This window comes from Podarcis raffonei, chromosome 4 (genome assembly GCF_027172205.1).
Source record: "Podarcis raffonei isolate rPodRaf1 chromosome 4, rPodRaf1.pri, whole genome shotgun sequence".
Lineage (NCBI taxonomy): Eukaryota > Metazoa > Chordata > Lepidosauria > Squamata > Lacertidae > Podarcis > Podarcis raffonei.
Window position 1 is genome coordinate 23753229 of NC_070605.1, and position 18126 is coordinate 23771354.

The 18126-nt window shown below is 45.7% G+C and overlaps 2 protein-coding genes across 4 annotated transcripts in view; both read right to left on the reverse strand.

Annotated features, from left to right (window-relative positions):
• Nucleotides 1–18126, reverse strand: part of ALKBH8 (alkB homolog 8, tRNA methyltransferase) — a 245775-nt gene that overhangs the window by 193792 nt on the left and 33857 nt on the right. The gene's annotated exons all lie outside the window — the stretch shown is intronic.
• Nucleotides 1–18126, reverse strand: part of SLC35F2 (solute carrier family 35 member F2) — a 54850-nt gene that overhangs the window by 34734 nt on the left and 1990 nt on the right. The window contains exon 1 of one of the 3 annotated variants that reach the window (XM_053385751.1): nucleotides 3722–4060. The exons of 1 other annotated variant lie outside the window; for it this stretch is intronic. In XM_053385751.1, the coding sequence (XP_053241726.1) occupies nucleotides 3722–3909 (188 nt within the window). In that variant the 5' untranslated portion in view covers nucleotides 3910–4060. Of the gene's footprint in view, nucleotides 1–3721; nucleotides 4061–18126 lie in introns of those variants that run through there. One more of the 3 variants, XM_053385750.1, reaches the window with a different exon arrangement.

Genomic DNA, 18126 nt, shown 5'->3' on the forward strand with positions numbered 1-18126 from the left:
CTCCCAGGTCACACTATCGAGTTACAGCATTCAAAAGGGCCACAGCTCTCGGGTAAAAACTGTTTTTCAGTCTATTTGTCCTTGACTTGATGTTTCTATATCTCCTGCCAGAAGGCAGTAGTGCAAACAGACTGTATCCCGGGTGAGATGAATCCTGCAGGATGTTGTTTGCTTTCCTAAGACAACGGGAACCGTACAATTCTTCCAAAGATGGGAGAGGTTGACCAATAATCCTTTGTGCTGTGGTTATGACCTTCTGGAGCACCTTCCTCTCCCTAGCTGTACAACTGGAGAACCAAGCACAAATACAGTATGTAAGAATGCTCTCTATGGAGCCTCGGTAGAAGGACACCAGCAGTCTCTCACTCAGATTGTTCTTCTTTAAAAGTCTGAGGAAATAAATTCTCTGCTGGGCCTTCTTCACCAGAGCAGTGGTATTTGCGCTCCAAGTCATGCCCTGATCGATAGTTACTCCCAAAAACCTGAATTCCGCCACCCTCTCCACCCGTTCCCCATTGATATGCAAGGGCTGAATGTCCGCCTTTTTTTCCCTGTAATCCACCACTAATTCCTTGGTCTTAGCCGTATTAAGAGCCAGATTGTTCTCTCCACACCAAACACAGAGCCGCTCCACCTCGTCCCGATAGGCGGACTCATCCCCTCCTGAAATGAGCCCTACCACCGTAGTGTCATCAGCAAACTTGATGATTTTGTTGCTGGAATAGGTGGCTGTACAGTCATACGTATAGAGAGCATAGAGCAGGGGACTCAACACACAACCCTGTGGTGAGCCGGTGTTAAGGCTAAGGGCTGTGGACATATGTGACCCTACTCTAACCCTCTGAGAACGTTCTGACAAAAAATCCAAAACCCAGAGACAGGTGGAGTTGGAGAGTCCAATCGCCTCTAGCTTGGACACCAGTCTATGGGGGAGGATAGTGTTAAAAGCTGAGCTAAAGTCCACAAACAGCAGCCTCACATAACTCCCCGGCTGCTCCAGATGGGACAGAGCAGCATGGAGAGTGGTGGTGATAGCGTCCTCTGTGGATCTATTTGCCCTGTATGCAAACTGGTAGTTGTCAAAAGTTGATGGAAGACAGGAAATAATATGACGGCGCATCAGTTTCTCAAAACACTTCATGATGATTGGAGTCAGTGCAACTGGTCTGTAGTCGTTCAAACTACTGATTGTGGATTTTTTAGGCAGAGGGACAATAGTTGACGACTTCAGGCAGGGTGGGACAATAGACTGGTGTAAGGACTTGTTGAAGATCTTAGTAAAGACCCTCGCCAGCTGATCCGCACAGCCCTTCAACACCTTTCCAGTGATGCCATCAGGTCCAGCCGCCTTCCTCGGATTCACCATCCTCAATACCTTTCTCACCTCATGCTCCTCTACCGTGAATGAGGGGCCCCTATGGGCTGGTGGCTGTAATACCGGCGTCTCAGGTGGCTCCTTCTCGAAGCGAGCAAAGAAGAGGTTAAGCTCCTCCGCCAGCAAAGGGTCACCGTCGACAGCACCAAGGTTAGGTTTGTAGTTGGTAATGTGCTGAATCCCCTGCCACATCTGTCTTGTGTTGTTGCTCCTTAAATTGTCCTCAATCCTCAGCCTATAATCCCGTTTTGCCTGTCGAATACCCCTCTTCAAGTTTGCTCTTGCCACACTGTAAAGCTGCACCTCGCCTGACCTGAAAGCCCTGTTCCTTTCCCGCAACAGGCCCTGGACCTCTCTATTCATCCAGGGTTTCTGATTGGGATAAAACCGGATGGATTTGTTTACTGTGACAGTGTCTGTGCAGTGATTGATATAGCACAGAACTGCCGCCGTGTGCTCCTCCAGGTCTGAACGATCGAAAATATCCCAATTAGTTCTCTCAAAACAGTCCTGCAGCTGGTGAATAGCACCTTCAGGCCAGATTTTAACAGATTTTAATATTGTGGGAGCCCGTTTCCTGAGTGGGATATATGCTGGTACCAGGAACATGATCTTGGAGTACCAGGCAGAGAGAGGTGTGGACTGAACCTATGTTTCCTGCAACTACACCCATTTCAACAACGACAAACAAGTAAGACGGAAAGGTAGGTGACTTGACCATAACCACAAATTAAGCACAAGGCAGGATGGGTGGGCAAACCTAATCCACTAATCATTTCTCCTTCAATTAATTCCCTACCCAGATGCCCCAAATCAATCTCTCAGTTATTTGTTTTTTTTTACAAAGTTCACAGTTTTGTTGTTGTTGTTGTTTAGTCGTGTCCGACTCTTCGTGACCCTATGGACCAGAACACGCCAGGCACTCCTGTCTTCTCACAGTTTACCATCCAATTAATTAATGCTTCAAATTCTCATTCCAGCCAAGATTAATTTTCCCCAGATCCTCCAATCAATTTCACAGCAGCTGGTTCCTCCCCCACCACAAAAATTGAATTTCCTACTCAGATACCCACCCCCCACTACCAAATAAAGTCCAATGGAAAAACATTAAGTTTCCGCCTGTTCCTTGCAAAAGCAAATAGATGCCAATTTTTCTGCTAGGCTCTCCTTTGATACTCTTTTACAATAACAACCAATATTCCATTATTCTGTCTGCAACTTAAAGGAGCAAGGCTTACAGAGCAAAGAAAACCTGGAATTCAAATCAGCCATCTGATACTGAATCGCCAGCCACCTAATGCATCAGCCTCCCACTACTTTTGTTGCACCACCTCTCTGGCTACTCCACCCATCGGCCACTCAGGTGTTGGGGCATGCAAGTACCTAGCTGCAAGCATTTTGTTTTTGTTCACTGGCACCAACATCTCAGCCCACACCCAGAGGCGACGTACTTATGCTCCCTTGCACCCTTGGCAAGGAGATGTATTTTGTGGTGATTTTTGTGCCCTTGGGCTGAGGGCCAACCTAATCAATGCCTAGGTTTGCCCCTGCCCACACCCTAAAGAAACTGATCTGCCATCATATAGGCCTCTAGAAGTCTACAGGCTGATCCTAGGTCCCATCAGACATTTGTAGGGTGTAGAAAGCTGACTTATGCCAGGTCAGCCTATCATCTAATGTTAGGAACATAAGCTGCCTTAGACAGAGTCAGATGATTGACCCACTTAGCTTAGTACTGTCCACACTGACTGGCAGCAGCTCTTGAAGATTTCAAGCAGGCATGCGGAGGAGATGCTCCTCCAGTCAGCCAAGGCCCTTCCCCACTGTCTACTTTCCAGAGCCTCTGCCAGCAGCATACACAAAATAATAATAATCAGCCAGGAACATTCTGCCTACATAGCATATGCTTCACCGCTCCCCAAGTAAATAAATTTCTTTATTCTGTATCAGTCAGCCATAAACCACTAAGACTTAAGCGGTTGCACGAAGGCTCTTGTCCGAATATTCCGTGGCGCTCACGAACCACAAAAAAACAAAGTACGCCTTGAGCATGTGCAGAGGGCACAGCCTCAGCCAGCCAACCCCAACCCACCCTACTCAAGTGGAAGGATTCCTCCGCCAGAAAGTGAACAAACTTGCTTCCCACGTGAACATTTCCTTGTTTCCACCCCCACACAAAAGCAGAAAGCGCTCCGACCGCGTGCCGCTTCAGAAAAGCACGAGCGCCACGGAAGGCGCAGCCCGGAAGCGTAAAGATAACAAAAGTCTGCCCAAAATCGGGTTGTAAACCCTCGAAGGGAATTGATCGGGTGCCAGCGCCTCGCTCGCTCGCCCTTTTGTGCTCACCAAGAGCAGAGCTTGTCCCGGACACGTGTCAGAAAGCTGCTGCGGAGGGATCGTGGGGAAACGGCTGCTGGTGTTGATGGTGGTGGTGATGATGCTGATGGTGCCGCCACTGCTGCTGTTGCTGCAACTGCCGGCGCGGCGGGGTTCCCATTCTTCAGCTCCAAGGAGGTCGTAGGCAAGCCTTCCATCGCAAGCGGCAGCCTGAGCGCAGATCCGCTCTGGAGAGGAGGCACGGGCGGCAGAAAGCGGCGCGCAGGAGGAAAGGGAGGGGAAAGGAGGCGGGGCCGCCGCTACTGCTGCTCGGCCAACCTCCTCGGATTTGCTGCTGGGTGATGCTGCCGCCGCCGCCGCGGTTCCTCGCTGGTCTCCTGCAGCAAACGATTAGCAGTCAGCAGATCGCACAAGCCCGGATCAAAGATGCACAGCGCCCGCTGCCTGGTTGCTTGGGCACCTGCGCCAAAGGGTGCCAGCCAGGGGGAGTCAAAACAACCTCCCAGGTCCTCCCGCTTTTAGTTGCTCCAGGCTTCATAAGTACCTGCTGTCTAGAAGACGCCTGTGTGGCCTTGATGAGAGCTTCCTGTTCTTTATGCGTTTGTACCCTTTTCGGTGGGACGCGGGTGGCACTGTGGGTTAAACCACAGAGCCTCGGACTTGCCGATCGAAGGTTGGCGGTTTGAATCCCCGCGACGGGGTGAGCTCCCGTTGCTCGTCCCTGCTCCTGCCAACCTAGCAGTTTGAAAGCACGTCAAAGTGCAAGTAGATAAATAGGTACCGCTCCGGCAGGAAGGTAAATGGCATTTTCGTGCGCTGCTCTGGTTCGCCAGAAGCAGCTTAGTCATGTTGGCCACATGACCTAGAAAAACTGTCTGCGGACAAACGCCGGCTCCATCGTCCAGTAAAGCAAGATGAGCGCCGCAACCCCAGAGTCGGTCACGACTGGACCTAATGGCCAGGGGTCCCTTTAACTTTTTACCCTTTTCACTCATAGGGACTCCAGGCGGCCTAAAGATAAAATCAGAGCAGCCGAATTAATTTTTTTGAAAGCATTAATAGAATTAAACTCTGTCGGTCTCTAAGGGCTATTAAAAACATTGGGGAAACTGACGGCTTTTAATGCTATCCCTAAGCCTGTTGAAAAAAGGTCTTCACCTGCCAAGGGAGCCAGTCTAGCTTCTATAGGGAGGGAGCAGTGGCATAGTGGGGAGGGGGCCCAGAGACAGTTGTCCTGGGCGCAGAATTGTTTGGGGGTGCAAAATTTCAACCCCTGGTGCTGCCTCAGTACGGCTGCACACCTCTGAGGCTGAGCTCTGTTGAAAATGGCCTGTTCATGCAAGTCAGGAAGTGACTTCTCCAGACAACAGAATGACTCCTCTTATCTCGGCTGAGATTTCCTGGGTGACATAAATGCCCTTAGGCAGTTGAATGTGCATGTGTTCTCCCTCCCACTTCCCCGCCCGCAGAGCCCCAGGTGTTAACAACTCACTAGAAGGGAGTTCCAGAGTCCGGGAGCAGCCACTTAGAAGACCCTCTCCTATGTCTCTACCAAGCAAGGGCACCGGTTTATGGGAGCTGAGACACTGTGAGGGGCCCCAATCTCTTTTTTTGAGGGGGGCCAGGCCTCCTCAATGTTCAGGACATTGCATCAGGGGGCCCTCAATCCTTGGTAGCACCTCTGCTACCAGGTGTGTTTGTGAGAGGTCTAGAGAAGACAAAATTGCCTTGTATACACATGGGATGACAAAGCATAAGACCCTTTCCCATAGGATTCTGAATGACAGTGGGTGATGAAAACAGCATTATTTCTTGCCCAAAGCTATGCTTTGTGTTTCCTTGAGATTCGTCCTTCTCACATATGTGGAAATGTAGTAGCAAAGTCCAGATTTCCAGCTTGATTCTTCTCATCTCACATCTGCATATTAAAGTAGCAAAGCCCAGAGTGGGCGATCTTCTTCGCACCTCGCTTCCAAAGTGGAAAGAACAAATCACAAACAAACACTGCTCAAATGTAACTGCTCTGTTCCGGCTTGACTCTGAGGTTACAGATAGTGAAACTGCAAGGCTTTATTATACAGACTTTTTAAAGAAACTTGGTAAAGGAAAGGAAATAACGGAATGAAGAGGTGTGATACATGTTTTTAAAAGAAGGCTGTCATGTGTCTGGATTTTCCTGGACATTACCAGGATTTCAAAGGTGGGGGGGAATTTCCAAAAGGCAGTGCTTTGTCTGAAAAAAGCTCAACAACTTTCAGGGGGTCCTGGTTTTTACTTTATGAAATGAATAGTCTAACAACTATTAGCTTCCTAGGTTGCCAAATACAAAAATTAGCCCTAGTGCTTCTGCTTTATTAGGGCTGCCAAATTACTAAAACCAAAATGCAATCTAATCGTGACAAGAGTCCCTCTTTTTTCTGGTCCCTGTTAATTATTTAAAACATTTGCACCCCACTTCTCCAAGAGTCAGGGAGGCTAACAATCCCCTTAAAAAAACCCTATAGAGAGAGGTTAAGAATACAACAAAGAGTCAAAATACAACAAAACCCTTGCTCAGCATTTGTCCAGAGAAGACGCAGCCTCAGCAAAAACAAAAAAACCAACACCCCCCTCCCGAAAAATAGAACATAGACCAAAGTTCGTTAAAATCACTAACAAACAAAGGCCTCTGGAGAATGCCTCATTAAAATGATGTTGTTCTGCACTGCTTAAAGGTCACTTGAAAAAGTTGGGCAAGTTGTTTAGTCTGGAGAAGAGAAGATTAAAGGGGGATGTGAGAGCCCTCTTCAAACATCTGAAGGTCTGTTTGGCAGAAGCTGGAACAGACTTTTCCTGTGTTGTTCCTTGGGGCAGTACTGGGATCAATGGTTAGACTTTGCAGGGAAGCAGAATTTGGCTCAACACGAGCAGCAAGACTCTAATTGTATGAGGAGCTCAACAATGGGACAAACTGCCTTTGGGAGGTGATGATGAGTGCTCCTTCACTGAAGGTACCTAAGCTGTAGTTGTGTCCTGTGTTGCACCCTTCACCAAACTGGTTTTGGACTACAACTCCCTAGCTGAGGCTGATGGGAGTTGTAGTCCAAAAAGTCTGGAGGGCACCAGTTTCACAAAGGTTGGACTGGGTGACCTCTGAATTTCATTCAAACTCTAATTCTAGATTTATTTCCATGCACTCCCATGTCATGGACACAGAGGTGGAACCAGGTGGGGTACCACCGAATGAAGAAGGCTCAGAGCCCAGGGACTGGTGGTGGGATGACAATGAGTGGTCAGAGGGAGAAGACTGGGAAGAGGAGATGTTGGAAGCTGAAGAGGTAACAGGATTTAGTGAGTCTGTGGTAGACAGAAATCCAGAATCAGAGGCAGAAGCTGAAGCGGGGAGGAGGGAGGCGAAGAGGCCAGTGTCTCCTGCTGCTGCTGCTGCAACAAGCTCCTCTCCGCTCCTGTTTCCCAGAACCAGAAGAGGGCTGAAATGGACGGTGCAGTGACAGGCTGCAACCAGGCACAGTCTGATTGCTTGGAAAAAGCCCTAGAGAGGAAGGGACTTAGACAGCTGTTGGGAGGCAGGCAACTGATCCATGGGAACCTATCAGGCAACCTATCAGGGAAGAGCTGCTCATTAGGCCTGATATTCCACCAAGTCTGTGCAGATCGTCTTCTTCCTACTAAAGAGTTAATTCCAACTTGCATGGTGTGATTTGCTGCCGGCTTGCCCCCAAGTTTCAGGCAGACTGCTGCATCAGATATGGCTGTGGCTCAGTTGTAGAGCACCTGCTTGGCATGCAGAAAGTCACAGGTTCAATCCCTGGCATCACCAGGTAGGACCTGGGGAGCCTGGAGAACTACTGCCAGTCAGTGTGGAGCCTCCTGGTTGTTTTACAGAGGACAGGGTTAATCAATGGCTATGTTCTTCCTCTGAATGCACCGTGCCTCTGAATGGCAGTAGCTGAGAATCACAAGTGGGGAGAGTGCAGGTATGTTCAGGTCTTGCTTTAGTGCTTCCCATAGGGTACCTGGTTGGCCACAGTAAGAACAAGATGCTGGACTAGATGGACCATCAGCCTGACCCAACAGACTCTCCTCATGTTCTTAGATATAATAATAGTAGTAGTAGTAGTAGTAGTAGTAATAATAATAATATATCCCACCCTCCCCAGCCAGAGCCAGGCTCAGGGCAGCTAACACCAGTAAAATTACAGTAAAAACATGATGGGGGGGGGACCAATTTAAAATACAGGATAAAATGCAATTTAAAATGCAGCCTCATTTTAAAAGTAGCCCATAGCTCAAAACCATAAGCGGAGGGAAACATAAGGGTCAGACTGAGTCCAAACCAAAGGCCAAGCGGAACAGCTCTGTCTTGCAGGCCCTGCGGAAAGATGTCCCGCAGGGCCCTAGTCTCTTGTGACAGAGCGTTCCACCAAGTTGGAGCCAGTACTGAAAAGGCCCTGGCCCTAGTTGAGACCAGTCTAACCACCTTGCAACTTGGGACCTCCAAAATGTTGTCATTTGTGGACCTTAAGGTCCTCCGCAGGGCATACCAGGAGAGGCGATCCCGTAGGTATGTGGGTCCTAGGCCACATAGGGCTTTAAAGGTCAAAACCAGCACCTTAAACCTGACCCTGTACTCCACTGGGAGCCAGTGCAGTTGGTAAAGCACTGGATGAATGTGATCCAGTGATATCCAGCTACCTGTCTTGAAGGAAGACGGGGAATATTTCTTTTTTTATATAAAAATAAGTAATTATTACAATCTCAGGGAGGGTATACCTTGACAGGAGCATAAATGCAAACCCACGTAGTCTGTGCACAGCTGTTGAATGTTTAACTTCTGATATCCTATCATAGGCAATTATGTTGTTGTTGTTTTTCTAGTCTAAGTTTAACCCAAGAGCAAATACCTTCTTGGCTCTTAAGTCCTCAGAAGAGAGGCTGTTGCTGTGTAAAGAAATGATGCGCTGCACACAGTAGAGAGTTACAATGTGTTGATTAATTAATTAAAACCAGCAAATTAAAAGGGGAAATTTGGGCTCTGGTCCTTAGTGTGAGAACAGGGAAGTTATACAGGCGTGTTCTTGTTGGCATCTGCAGAATGTTGGACCAGCATCCTTGGTAAGATCCTGGGCTGTATCTCCTATTTTATTTATGTATTGCTTTAACTAGGGCCCCCTGATCACTCTGCTCTCTAAGCCCAGCTACCTGCCAGCTCTGTTGCCGCCACTCCATGCTTTGCAGTGCATTTTCCTGTCATTTTCTTTACTCCAAAAAGTTCTATTTCAGGAAGCAAGCAGGTTTATTTGTTTTTTGTTTTATTATATATCCCAACTTTCCTTCAAGGAATTCAAGGTAGCATCTTCAGTCATACCTCGGGTTACAGCCGCTTCAGGTTGAGTTTTTTCAGGTTACGCACCCGCCAAAACCCCAAAGTACCAGAACGGGTTACTTCCGGATTTCGGCGGTCACACATACGCAGAAGCGCTAAATCACGCTTTGCGCATGTGCAGAAGCGTCTGCGCACGCACGGGTTGCGAATGTGCATCCCGCACGGATCACGTTCGCAACCCGAGTGTCTGCTGTATATATTTTTCTTCCCTCCATTTAATCCTCACAACCCTGTAACGTAACCTAGGCAGTGGTGGAGCTTCATGTGTCCTGTGGGCATGTCATGCTGCCCGCAGGGGTGTGGCGTGCATCCCATGATGCACTGCCTGCAGGGGTGTGGCGCCCAGCGCGGGAGAGGCAGCCGCGATGGCACCCCACCGGGATCATGGTGCCATGGGCAGTGCGTTACCCCCACCCCCCCTCTTCCTCCTCCAGTGAACTTAGGTGGGTTAGGCTGAGAGACTGTGGCTGGCCCAAGGTCACCCAGTGAGCTTTTCGTCAAGTGTGGACTAGAAACCTGGGTTCCCAGGTCCTACTCTGACACTTTAGCCACTATCCTACTCTGCATTGGCTCTCCTTGTTTGTTACACAAGAGCACCAAATCGTTTGCACAGCCAAAATTTGGCGGAATGTAAGTGAATCCTACCCTAACAGTCTGCAAGTGGCCTGTGTCAGGGATTATTAAGGAACACACTCAATCATCCTGATCCCATTAACCCCCATTCTTACATTATGATGATTCTTGTGACACGAAAAGGAAAAGTAGTTTTTTGCCCATAAGAAAAACTTCATCATTCATATGACAAAGCCAATGCCTTTTCTAGGCCAAACAAAATTCCACAAAATAGTGTTCAAGATTTTGGGTTCTTCTTTATAATAATCATAATAACAATCATAATAATATCATTTTAGTTAAGATTTTATGGTAAATCATAACAAGTGGATGGAAACACACAAAAACTTAAGATCCTAAAAGTAAAAAGATTAAAACATTCCAAAATCTACATTGCATCCCATTGCAAACAGGAAAGAAGTGTAAAGAGCAGAGGCAGAACACAAAGTCCTTTTGAACGAACTACATTCGTTCACCAGATGGAGCCTCAGTACAAACGCAAAATGCGAGAACATTCAGGGAACCAAACCTTACTTTGCATTTTGATGCATGTCAGCTCAGCCATATGGTTTTTTTTCTCATTATTGAAGGTAAGGGTGTACAGTGGGTAAAGATGGAAAAAAACTGAGACGATTGGGGTTCCATTAAGCATTTCTGTTTTTTGGAAACATAAATTCCAGTCTCTGCAATGGCTGGATAATCAGTTCTCATTTGCATTATTTAAAGCTTAGATTAAGTGGGTACCAGGGCTATCCCCACTTTTCCTGCTACAACACCACCCACTTTTTATGAATAAAAGCAGGACGTACTCTATAAATTCATGCAAACCCTTATGACTTGTATCGCCTACTTATTTTTATGTAAATATTATCCCATTGATTATAACAGAATTTGGGAGACAAACCTCTCCTCTGGCTTTTAAGTTGCCAGCTACAATCATTTCTTCTTTGCCCAGCTATTAAAAAAAAGCTACAAGACAAGCTAGGACCCTCGTACCTACGGGACCGCCTCTCCTGGTATGCCCCACAGAGAAACTTAGGGTCTTCAAATAAAAATATCTTGAAGGTCCCAGGCCACAGAGAAGTTAGGCTGGCCTCAACTAGAGCCAGGGCTTTTTCGGCTGTGGCTCCGACCTGGTGGAACACTCTGTCACAAGAGACTAGGGCCCTGCGGGACTTGACATCTTTCCGCAGGGCCTGCAAGACAGAGCTGTTCTGCCAGGCCTTTGGCCAGGGCACAGCCTGACTCCCTCCCTCGGCAATCTTCGCGGAGCTCTGGCCCAATGGTGGCCAGTGGCTTGAATTTAATTAATTTTATAATGAATGATTTTTAGAGTGTTGTTTGTGTTGTACTTTTGTATTGTTTTGTTGTTGTTAGCCGCCCTGAGCCCGGCTTCGGCTGGGGAGGGCGGGATATAAATAAAATTTATTATTATTATTATTATAATTAACCTCATTTGAATGAATTGCTATGGGTTCCTTGGGCCCACAAAAGTTTCATTGTTGCGTAATATTTTGCTAAATGCTACTTCTGCTTCAAATCGTAGGTCCCAGCTGGGAAGTTCAGGGAGAAGAAGACAGGTAGAAGGTGATGGGAAGACCTCCTCCCCAAACCCTGGAATAGGGGTGTTATGTACTGAGTTGAATAGGATCCAAAATGCAGCAGTCTGACTGGTCCCAGAACAATAGGGTCCAGAATGCAGCAGTCTGATTGGTCCACAGGAACCACCCAATCCAGCTCCAGGTGAAAGTGAATCCACGACCTGACTGGCCTACAGGAGAATCCCGGAATTAGCCAATCACGTGGGGCCCACTGTGTAAATAACGTATATACAGCAGACATTCTGGGGGAACTTCCATTCCTCCTCACCACTATGAGCTGAACAAAGAGCATGAAATCCACTCTCGACTCCGAGTATATTTCAACGATTGTCATTTTCCTGCTTACAGAAAACAGTGTCTGTTTCAGATGTCCTATGTTTGAAGGGCTGGTCAGCCCAAGTTCCATTTAAAGGCAAAGAACTGCCGGAAGGGAGAACAGGAGATTTGCAATTGCTCATCAGCAGCTGACACCTGGACAGGTAATCTGGCCACAGTCTACCAAACCATAGTAAGATCTATTTTTTTTCTATTTAAATTATAGTATAATTATTTCTAGATTTGCAGCTATACGTGTACATGGGCATAAGCAAATGCTATGCAAATCAGTGTCCTTACTTGTCCTCTTTATTTGTTGACGCATTTTCTCTTTCATTCCGTTTTTGGCAATGCACAAGGGTTCACCCAACCCTGGAAAGCTTCTGCTGGAGAGAGCAGATTATATTGGGCTAAGCAACTTGTGCTACAGGTATGAGGCTCTAAAAGTAAGCCATTTCATGTGCAAGAGTTGTGCCTCCAGTTTTTATTCAGAGGTTTGGGAAACTGCTCTGAGGAGAAGGCTCAGGGCCATTGTTGTTTTCCTTACAAAAGACCATGCAGCCTTCTTGTTTTTCTGCGAAGAAATACCACTACGTGGAATGAATATATGAAGGTTTTTCCCCAACCCCAACCCCCCACATTCCCTGAGCATTAAAATGCAACACACAACATGTACTTTCTAACTTTGTTCTGTCTGATTCCAGGAAACGTGGTCCTGAATTTATATTTAAGATGCTTGATTGGTATAGAAATATATTGCAATTTCTTTTCATTAACATTTGTCACTTGGCCTTAAATATCGCTGGTAGGAAAAGCAGCTTGGAAGAGGCTGCATTTAGTCTGGGCACCAAGCCAAATTGCACTTCCAATCCCCCACACCCTGCCAGCCATTACTGGAATTAGCAATAACCCTGAAATCTTTGATGTGTGCAGTGGGTTTTCAGCAAAATCTCACTAAATTTCACTGGGCGGTTTCCCCCATCTTTTCCACTCCATGTTCTTCTTCCAGGTACTTAACCTGTTTCCAGGTCTCTTAGCTGTTTTGCACAAACAAATACAAGCATCATTATTTATTTTGTCTGCTTAAAGCACTTCTAGGCTGCATGTAATCATAATAATTGTAATTATAAATATTCAAACGTTTGTTGTAGCTTACACTGAGAAACAATTGCGGGTTCCATCTTTTGTAAGTTGCTATGGGTGACAAACCAGTAAACAATAAAGCAATAAAACAATGATTAAATGCCACATGCTTTGGAGAAATAAAAAGGCTGGATAATGAAAGGATGAAAGAGCTGGTGCTTCTTTCACTTATCACAATCCGTAAGCAGGGTGCCATCACTGAAAAGGCCCTCTCTCCAGTTGCTAGCCAATTCATCTGAAGTTGGATTTGGGATAAGTGCATATGGGAAAAGACAGTTCCCTGTTTCCCAAGCTGTTTAGGGTTTTAAAAAATTAGGTCACATTGATATGGGCCCAGAAACACACAGGACACCTGTTACGTTGTGGGTGAACATATCAGACGACACAGTGATTCTTCAACCAGCTCTTGTTTATTCACAGGCAGAACAGAACTGAACTCAAGGGTTCACCCAGCCTGCTTATATAGAGCTCCACTACAACACAACAGTAACCATTTTTTGTAACTATCCAATCACTGAACGTCACTTTCAATTCCTTATTTGCATATGTGGACCTGAGTGAAAACTATCTACAGTATCCCCCTGCTGGCCCAGGGTGAGAACTTCAGTACATAACAACACCAATGCAGATCTTTTAAAACAGGACTTAGAAAGGACCTATATGTTTAGAATGGCAAGTTCTGGATAACCACCAATCAAAGTCTCTGGACTGTCTTCAAGAGCTGCCCCATGTACAATTCATTGCAGTAATCTAACTTGGATTTTTAAAAAAGCATTGATAATAGTGGCAAGTATGCATCTTTGTAGCAGTTATCCAGGAGGGCAGTCTGGCAATTAAGAGCATAGAAGACTGTTTATAAAATTTATAAGCTCCATCTCTCTCTCTCTCTCTCTCTCTCTCTCTCTCTCTATATATATATATATGTACTCGTTCCACAAACAAGTTTCTGAAAGTGAAATACAAATACAGTGCAAGCTAAAACAATGATTATAACCATTTAAAAACACAAATATACAAATCTGAAACAGCAGCAAAAAGAAAAGAAAGAGAAAACCCCCGGAAGTGTAGCACTAGCAATACATTAAGCAGCAACAGAATCAAAAGCTTGTTTCAAAAGAAAAATGTTTCAACTGCTATGCTAGCAGAAGACATAAAAAGTGGAAGATAACCTAAATGTGGAATGCCTCACACCACCATAGAAAAAGCTGTTTTGCAGGTCGCCACCAGCTTTGCCTCAGAAGAGAACGTCTGATTTCATATCTGTAATAAACTATAATAGATAACTATGATAGGTCATCAGTTCAAATAAAGGTGCTACCATAAAAATAACATTTGAACATTGAGGCAAGGAGCAGAGAGGAAGATATAAGGTATGATTTCACCATCAACACAAAACCCCCTGCTAGTTAGTTACCGTATACCTTGCAAATTTTCATTGCTACCGCTAGAGGCCACTTGTTCACAGCAACCAGTTCAAACACAGCTCTGTTTTTTCCTCAGTCTCGTTTCAATGTTTGGCCTATCTTTGATAAACCAAGTAAGGGCTCATCCACACTTTCGCTTGACCTGTATTTTAATCACATTGTGTGCAGATTAATTCCCCTGTGGTACAAGAGCTTTTCTCATTATTCTGTGGATGTGCCTTGCAAAAGTTGGTCTCAACCTGCTAAATCAGAGCTTATTGAATGCATGGGAAATCTAAATAGAGGTTTTGCTTAACCGAGCATCATTTCAGCGGGTGAGATTGGATTTTTGCACAGCTGTGAAACTTAGAAATGTGCTCATGGAATCAGGTGGTTCTATGAGCTCCTGCTATCAATACTACTTGAGCCTGCAAAAGTTTCAACCTGAACTTAGGGCCCCTCCATTCATGATCATTTGTGCTCATTGTGATATCAGCACAATTATACACAATCCCACTTTCACAATACTTTTTGTGCCTGTACATGTTTTGGGCTGGACATGCTGCTTCATTTTCAGTTGATACATGTCTTGTAGCTTCCTGCTGAAATCTTGTAACTTCTCATACAGCAAATGTTCCGTGAGGGGTTTTTGTGTGTGTGGGTTACCGCCACCGCCATGTTTGCTGCACCATAGCACAAAAAAGTGTCCCTCCAAATGACAACAACACACTAACACTGGGGAAGCATCGCAGAAACAACTAATAAAGCAGAACGATGTGTAGATGGTCCAGTATCAACCCACGACCAAGGCGTTATAACAGCATCAATGACGTGTTGCGGAATACGCCTGTGGGGAATATTTTGAAAGCAGATATGAAGGAAGGGAATTTGGCTTTGAAAATACAGCTCTGTATTTAAGGAAAAGAGAGAGAAATCTACCACGCTGAAGAATAAATATTGTAGGGAAGCCAAGGAATTCTAACAGCCCAACATGCTGTAGAGTCTGTTCATTTAGCTTACTCGAATTTCTGGAGTTCACCAGCATCTGTGCAAGATTTGGAGCACTGTGGTTCTCAGCGGATGGGTGGAGGGCATTCCTAGGGAGGCACAAACAGATGACAGCATAGGCACATGCTCCTCACCAACCGCAATCCCAAGGGTGTCTGTGCAAAGATTTGTAGCATGAATTTATGAATGCCTACTCTACTTATGAAGACATACCAATAGAATTACCGGTAGTATGGCCAAAGCTGAGTGATACAGGATGTGCTTTGCTGGAAGGTGGTCCCAGATTCAGGCACCAGCATCTTCTGGTAAGATTCCTCCTGTCTGAAGCCCTGGAACACACTGACACTGAGAGTAGACACTACTGAGATAGGTATAAGGCAGTTCTATGTACTCAGAAGTAAGTCACATTATTTCAGAAATTGGGAAGGACCAAAGCTCAGTAGTAAAGCATCAGCCTTGCACACAGAAGGTTCAAATTTTTATTCCTGGCTTTGCCAGGTTGGGCTAGAAATGTCCACTGTTTGAAACCCTGGAGAGCCACTACCAAACAGAGTAGGCAATGCTGAACTAGATGGACCAGCTGTGTGCCTTTTTTTTCTGACTTCAGTGGGACTCATTTATAAGCGAGGGCATATATCACAGATCAGCAACCAACTGCATGCAGCCTGAGCCTCATGTTGTGAAACTTTCAACACCTCTTGAAGCTGCCCTCGTCCTCCATTCTATCAGAATTCATGTTCATTTCTTCTTTATTTTCCCCGGCTTTTAAATGCACCCTGAAAGCTGAAATGAGCAGCATTTTATTTGTTGGAAACAATTTTTGTTGTTGTTGTTTTAAATCTTTTCCAGGTTGCATGGCTTAGAGAAAAGGAGTTCCACCCACCTCCCAGCTGTCGGAGAACAAATTAGTAGGCTTCTGCTGTGTGTGTAGCAAACTAAAGCCATAAATTACTTTGTTTTCCAGAACAGTAGCTGTATTGAACTGTTGTACTTGTTGTTGTTTAAAAAATCCTCTGTACAGTTAAGGTCCCAGCAAACACAGGGGGACTGACTTCTCAGGTTGGGAGTTCTCATCTGAGATAGCTTTGGTGAAAACTGAAGCAAGCTGGTCTTTATTCTGGATTCATTAATACAGGACACTTTTTCTCTCAGATTTTGTCCACTGTTGGAATGCAACTCATGACAGATTATCTGGAGGGGATGCAGTCTTCAAAAACATTGTCCACCCCAATGTATAGGACTGAACTGCATCCTGTTGAGATGGTGGCCTAAGGCATTAGTTGATTAATCTGTTTTAAGTTATTTATTAATTAACTTCACATCCTGCCTTTCTTCCTCCAAAGGAGCTCAGGGCAGCAGCCCAGGGCCATTGAGGGGTGTGGCCTGGAGAGAGGAAGTTCGTCTGAGGAGAGTCCTGAAGGCCAAAGAAAGGATCCAGGATCCACATTTTATTATTGAAGCTGAAGTTCGATGTCCCTCCTTGATAGCACACCTCTTGTTCCTAAAGCTACTTTGATTCTGATTCATTCCTGTAATAGGAAATGAAGACAATATTTGGAGCAAAAATGGAATATGACAAACGGTGCATCCATCTAAGAAATAGCGGTAATTTTGTTAATGAAATTGTAAATCATTTTACACTTTCTTTGCTGTCTTGAAAAATCCCCCTATACCGAGATACAATCATGTGCAAATGTGAGACTAATTGATTAATCAGCTGAAGGGTAGATGATGACCAATCAACTAAAAATGCACAGTCTTCTCCAGATTCATTCATTCAGCTTGAATGTTCCCTACCAGTCACACATGTGTCATCAGCTGGGTTTGTGTTAGTCTCTCACATTTCTTACAGAGCAGACAACAGCAGAACTCTTCTGGGCAGAGCCAAACAAAGTGTGGTGCTGGCACTGGATTTCCCCTATGCCCCATTTTGCCTGCGAGTGATTTCTCCCAAGTGCATTGATTTCCCCCATACTCTCAATTTGGCACACACGTTGCACTGCAGTTCTACTCTGGCGTCTTCCTTCCCTTCCCGTTTGCACAAGCCAAAAAGCTATGTGCCCTATTCAGGTCCTAAGCTGTGTCTGGGATCACCACAGGCTATGCTCTCAAGTAACCTGATCCTGAGCTGCATAGGGGGCTTATATGTTAGCACCAACACTTTGGACTTGTCCCAGTAGCGGATTGGCAGCCTGTGGAAATCCAGCAAGCAGGGTGTTTTATGCCAGCAGTAGCTTGCTCCCACAAGCAACCAAGCCACTATGTTCTGCACCTGCAGACCAACCCAAAGGGTAACTCCACATAGAGCACATTTGCAGGAATCCAGCAGTGAGGAGCATGGGCAACTGTGGTCAAGCTATCCTGATCTAGGAACAGCCAAGGCTGCCTTATCAACCAAGTCGGAAAAAGGCACTCCCATTCATCAAAGACACCTGTGTCTCCGGTGACAGAGCTGGATCCAGGATCACCCCCAAACTATGCCCATGCTCCTTCAGGGAAAGTGTGACCCCATCCAGGGAAGGTAACTTCCTGACATCCCAGATCCAGGAACCACTATCACACACAAGCTTCCATCTTGCCAGGATTCAGCCTTGGTTTTCTAGCCTTCATCCAGCCTACAACTGTACCAGCTTTTCCCAATTCAGATGCTACAGAAAAATACGAGTTAGGTATCATTAGAGTTTGGATGACACCTTGCTCCCAAACTATTAAGGTTCCCTCCCAATGGGTTCATGTAGATGTTAAATAGCATTGGAAACAATATAGTGAATAATAGAATCATGGAGTTGGAAGGGCCTTCAGGATCACCTAGTCCAACCTATGCAGCTGTCCCATATGGGGATCAAACCTGCAACCTTGGCATTATCAGCACCGTGCTCTAACCAACTTTGCTCTCCAGTGCCCTGAAATCCAATGGGAGTTGTTTTCCAAGAGCATCTGGAGGGC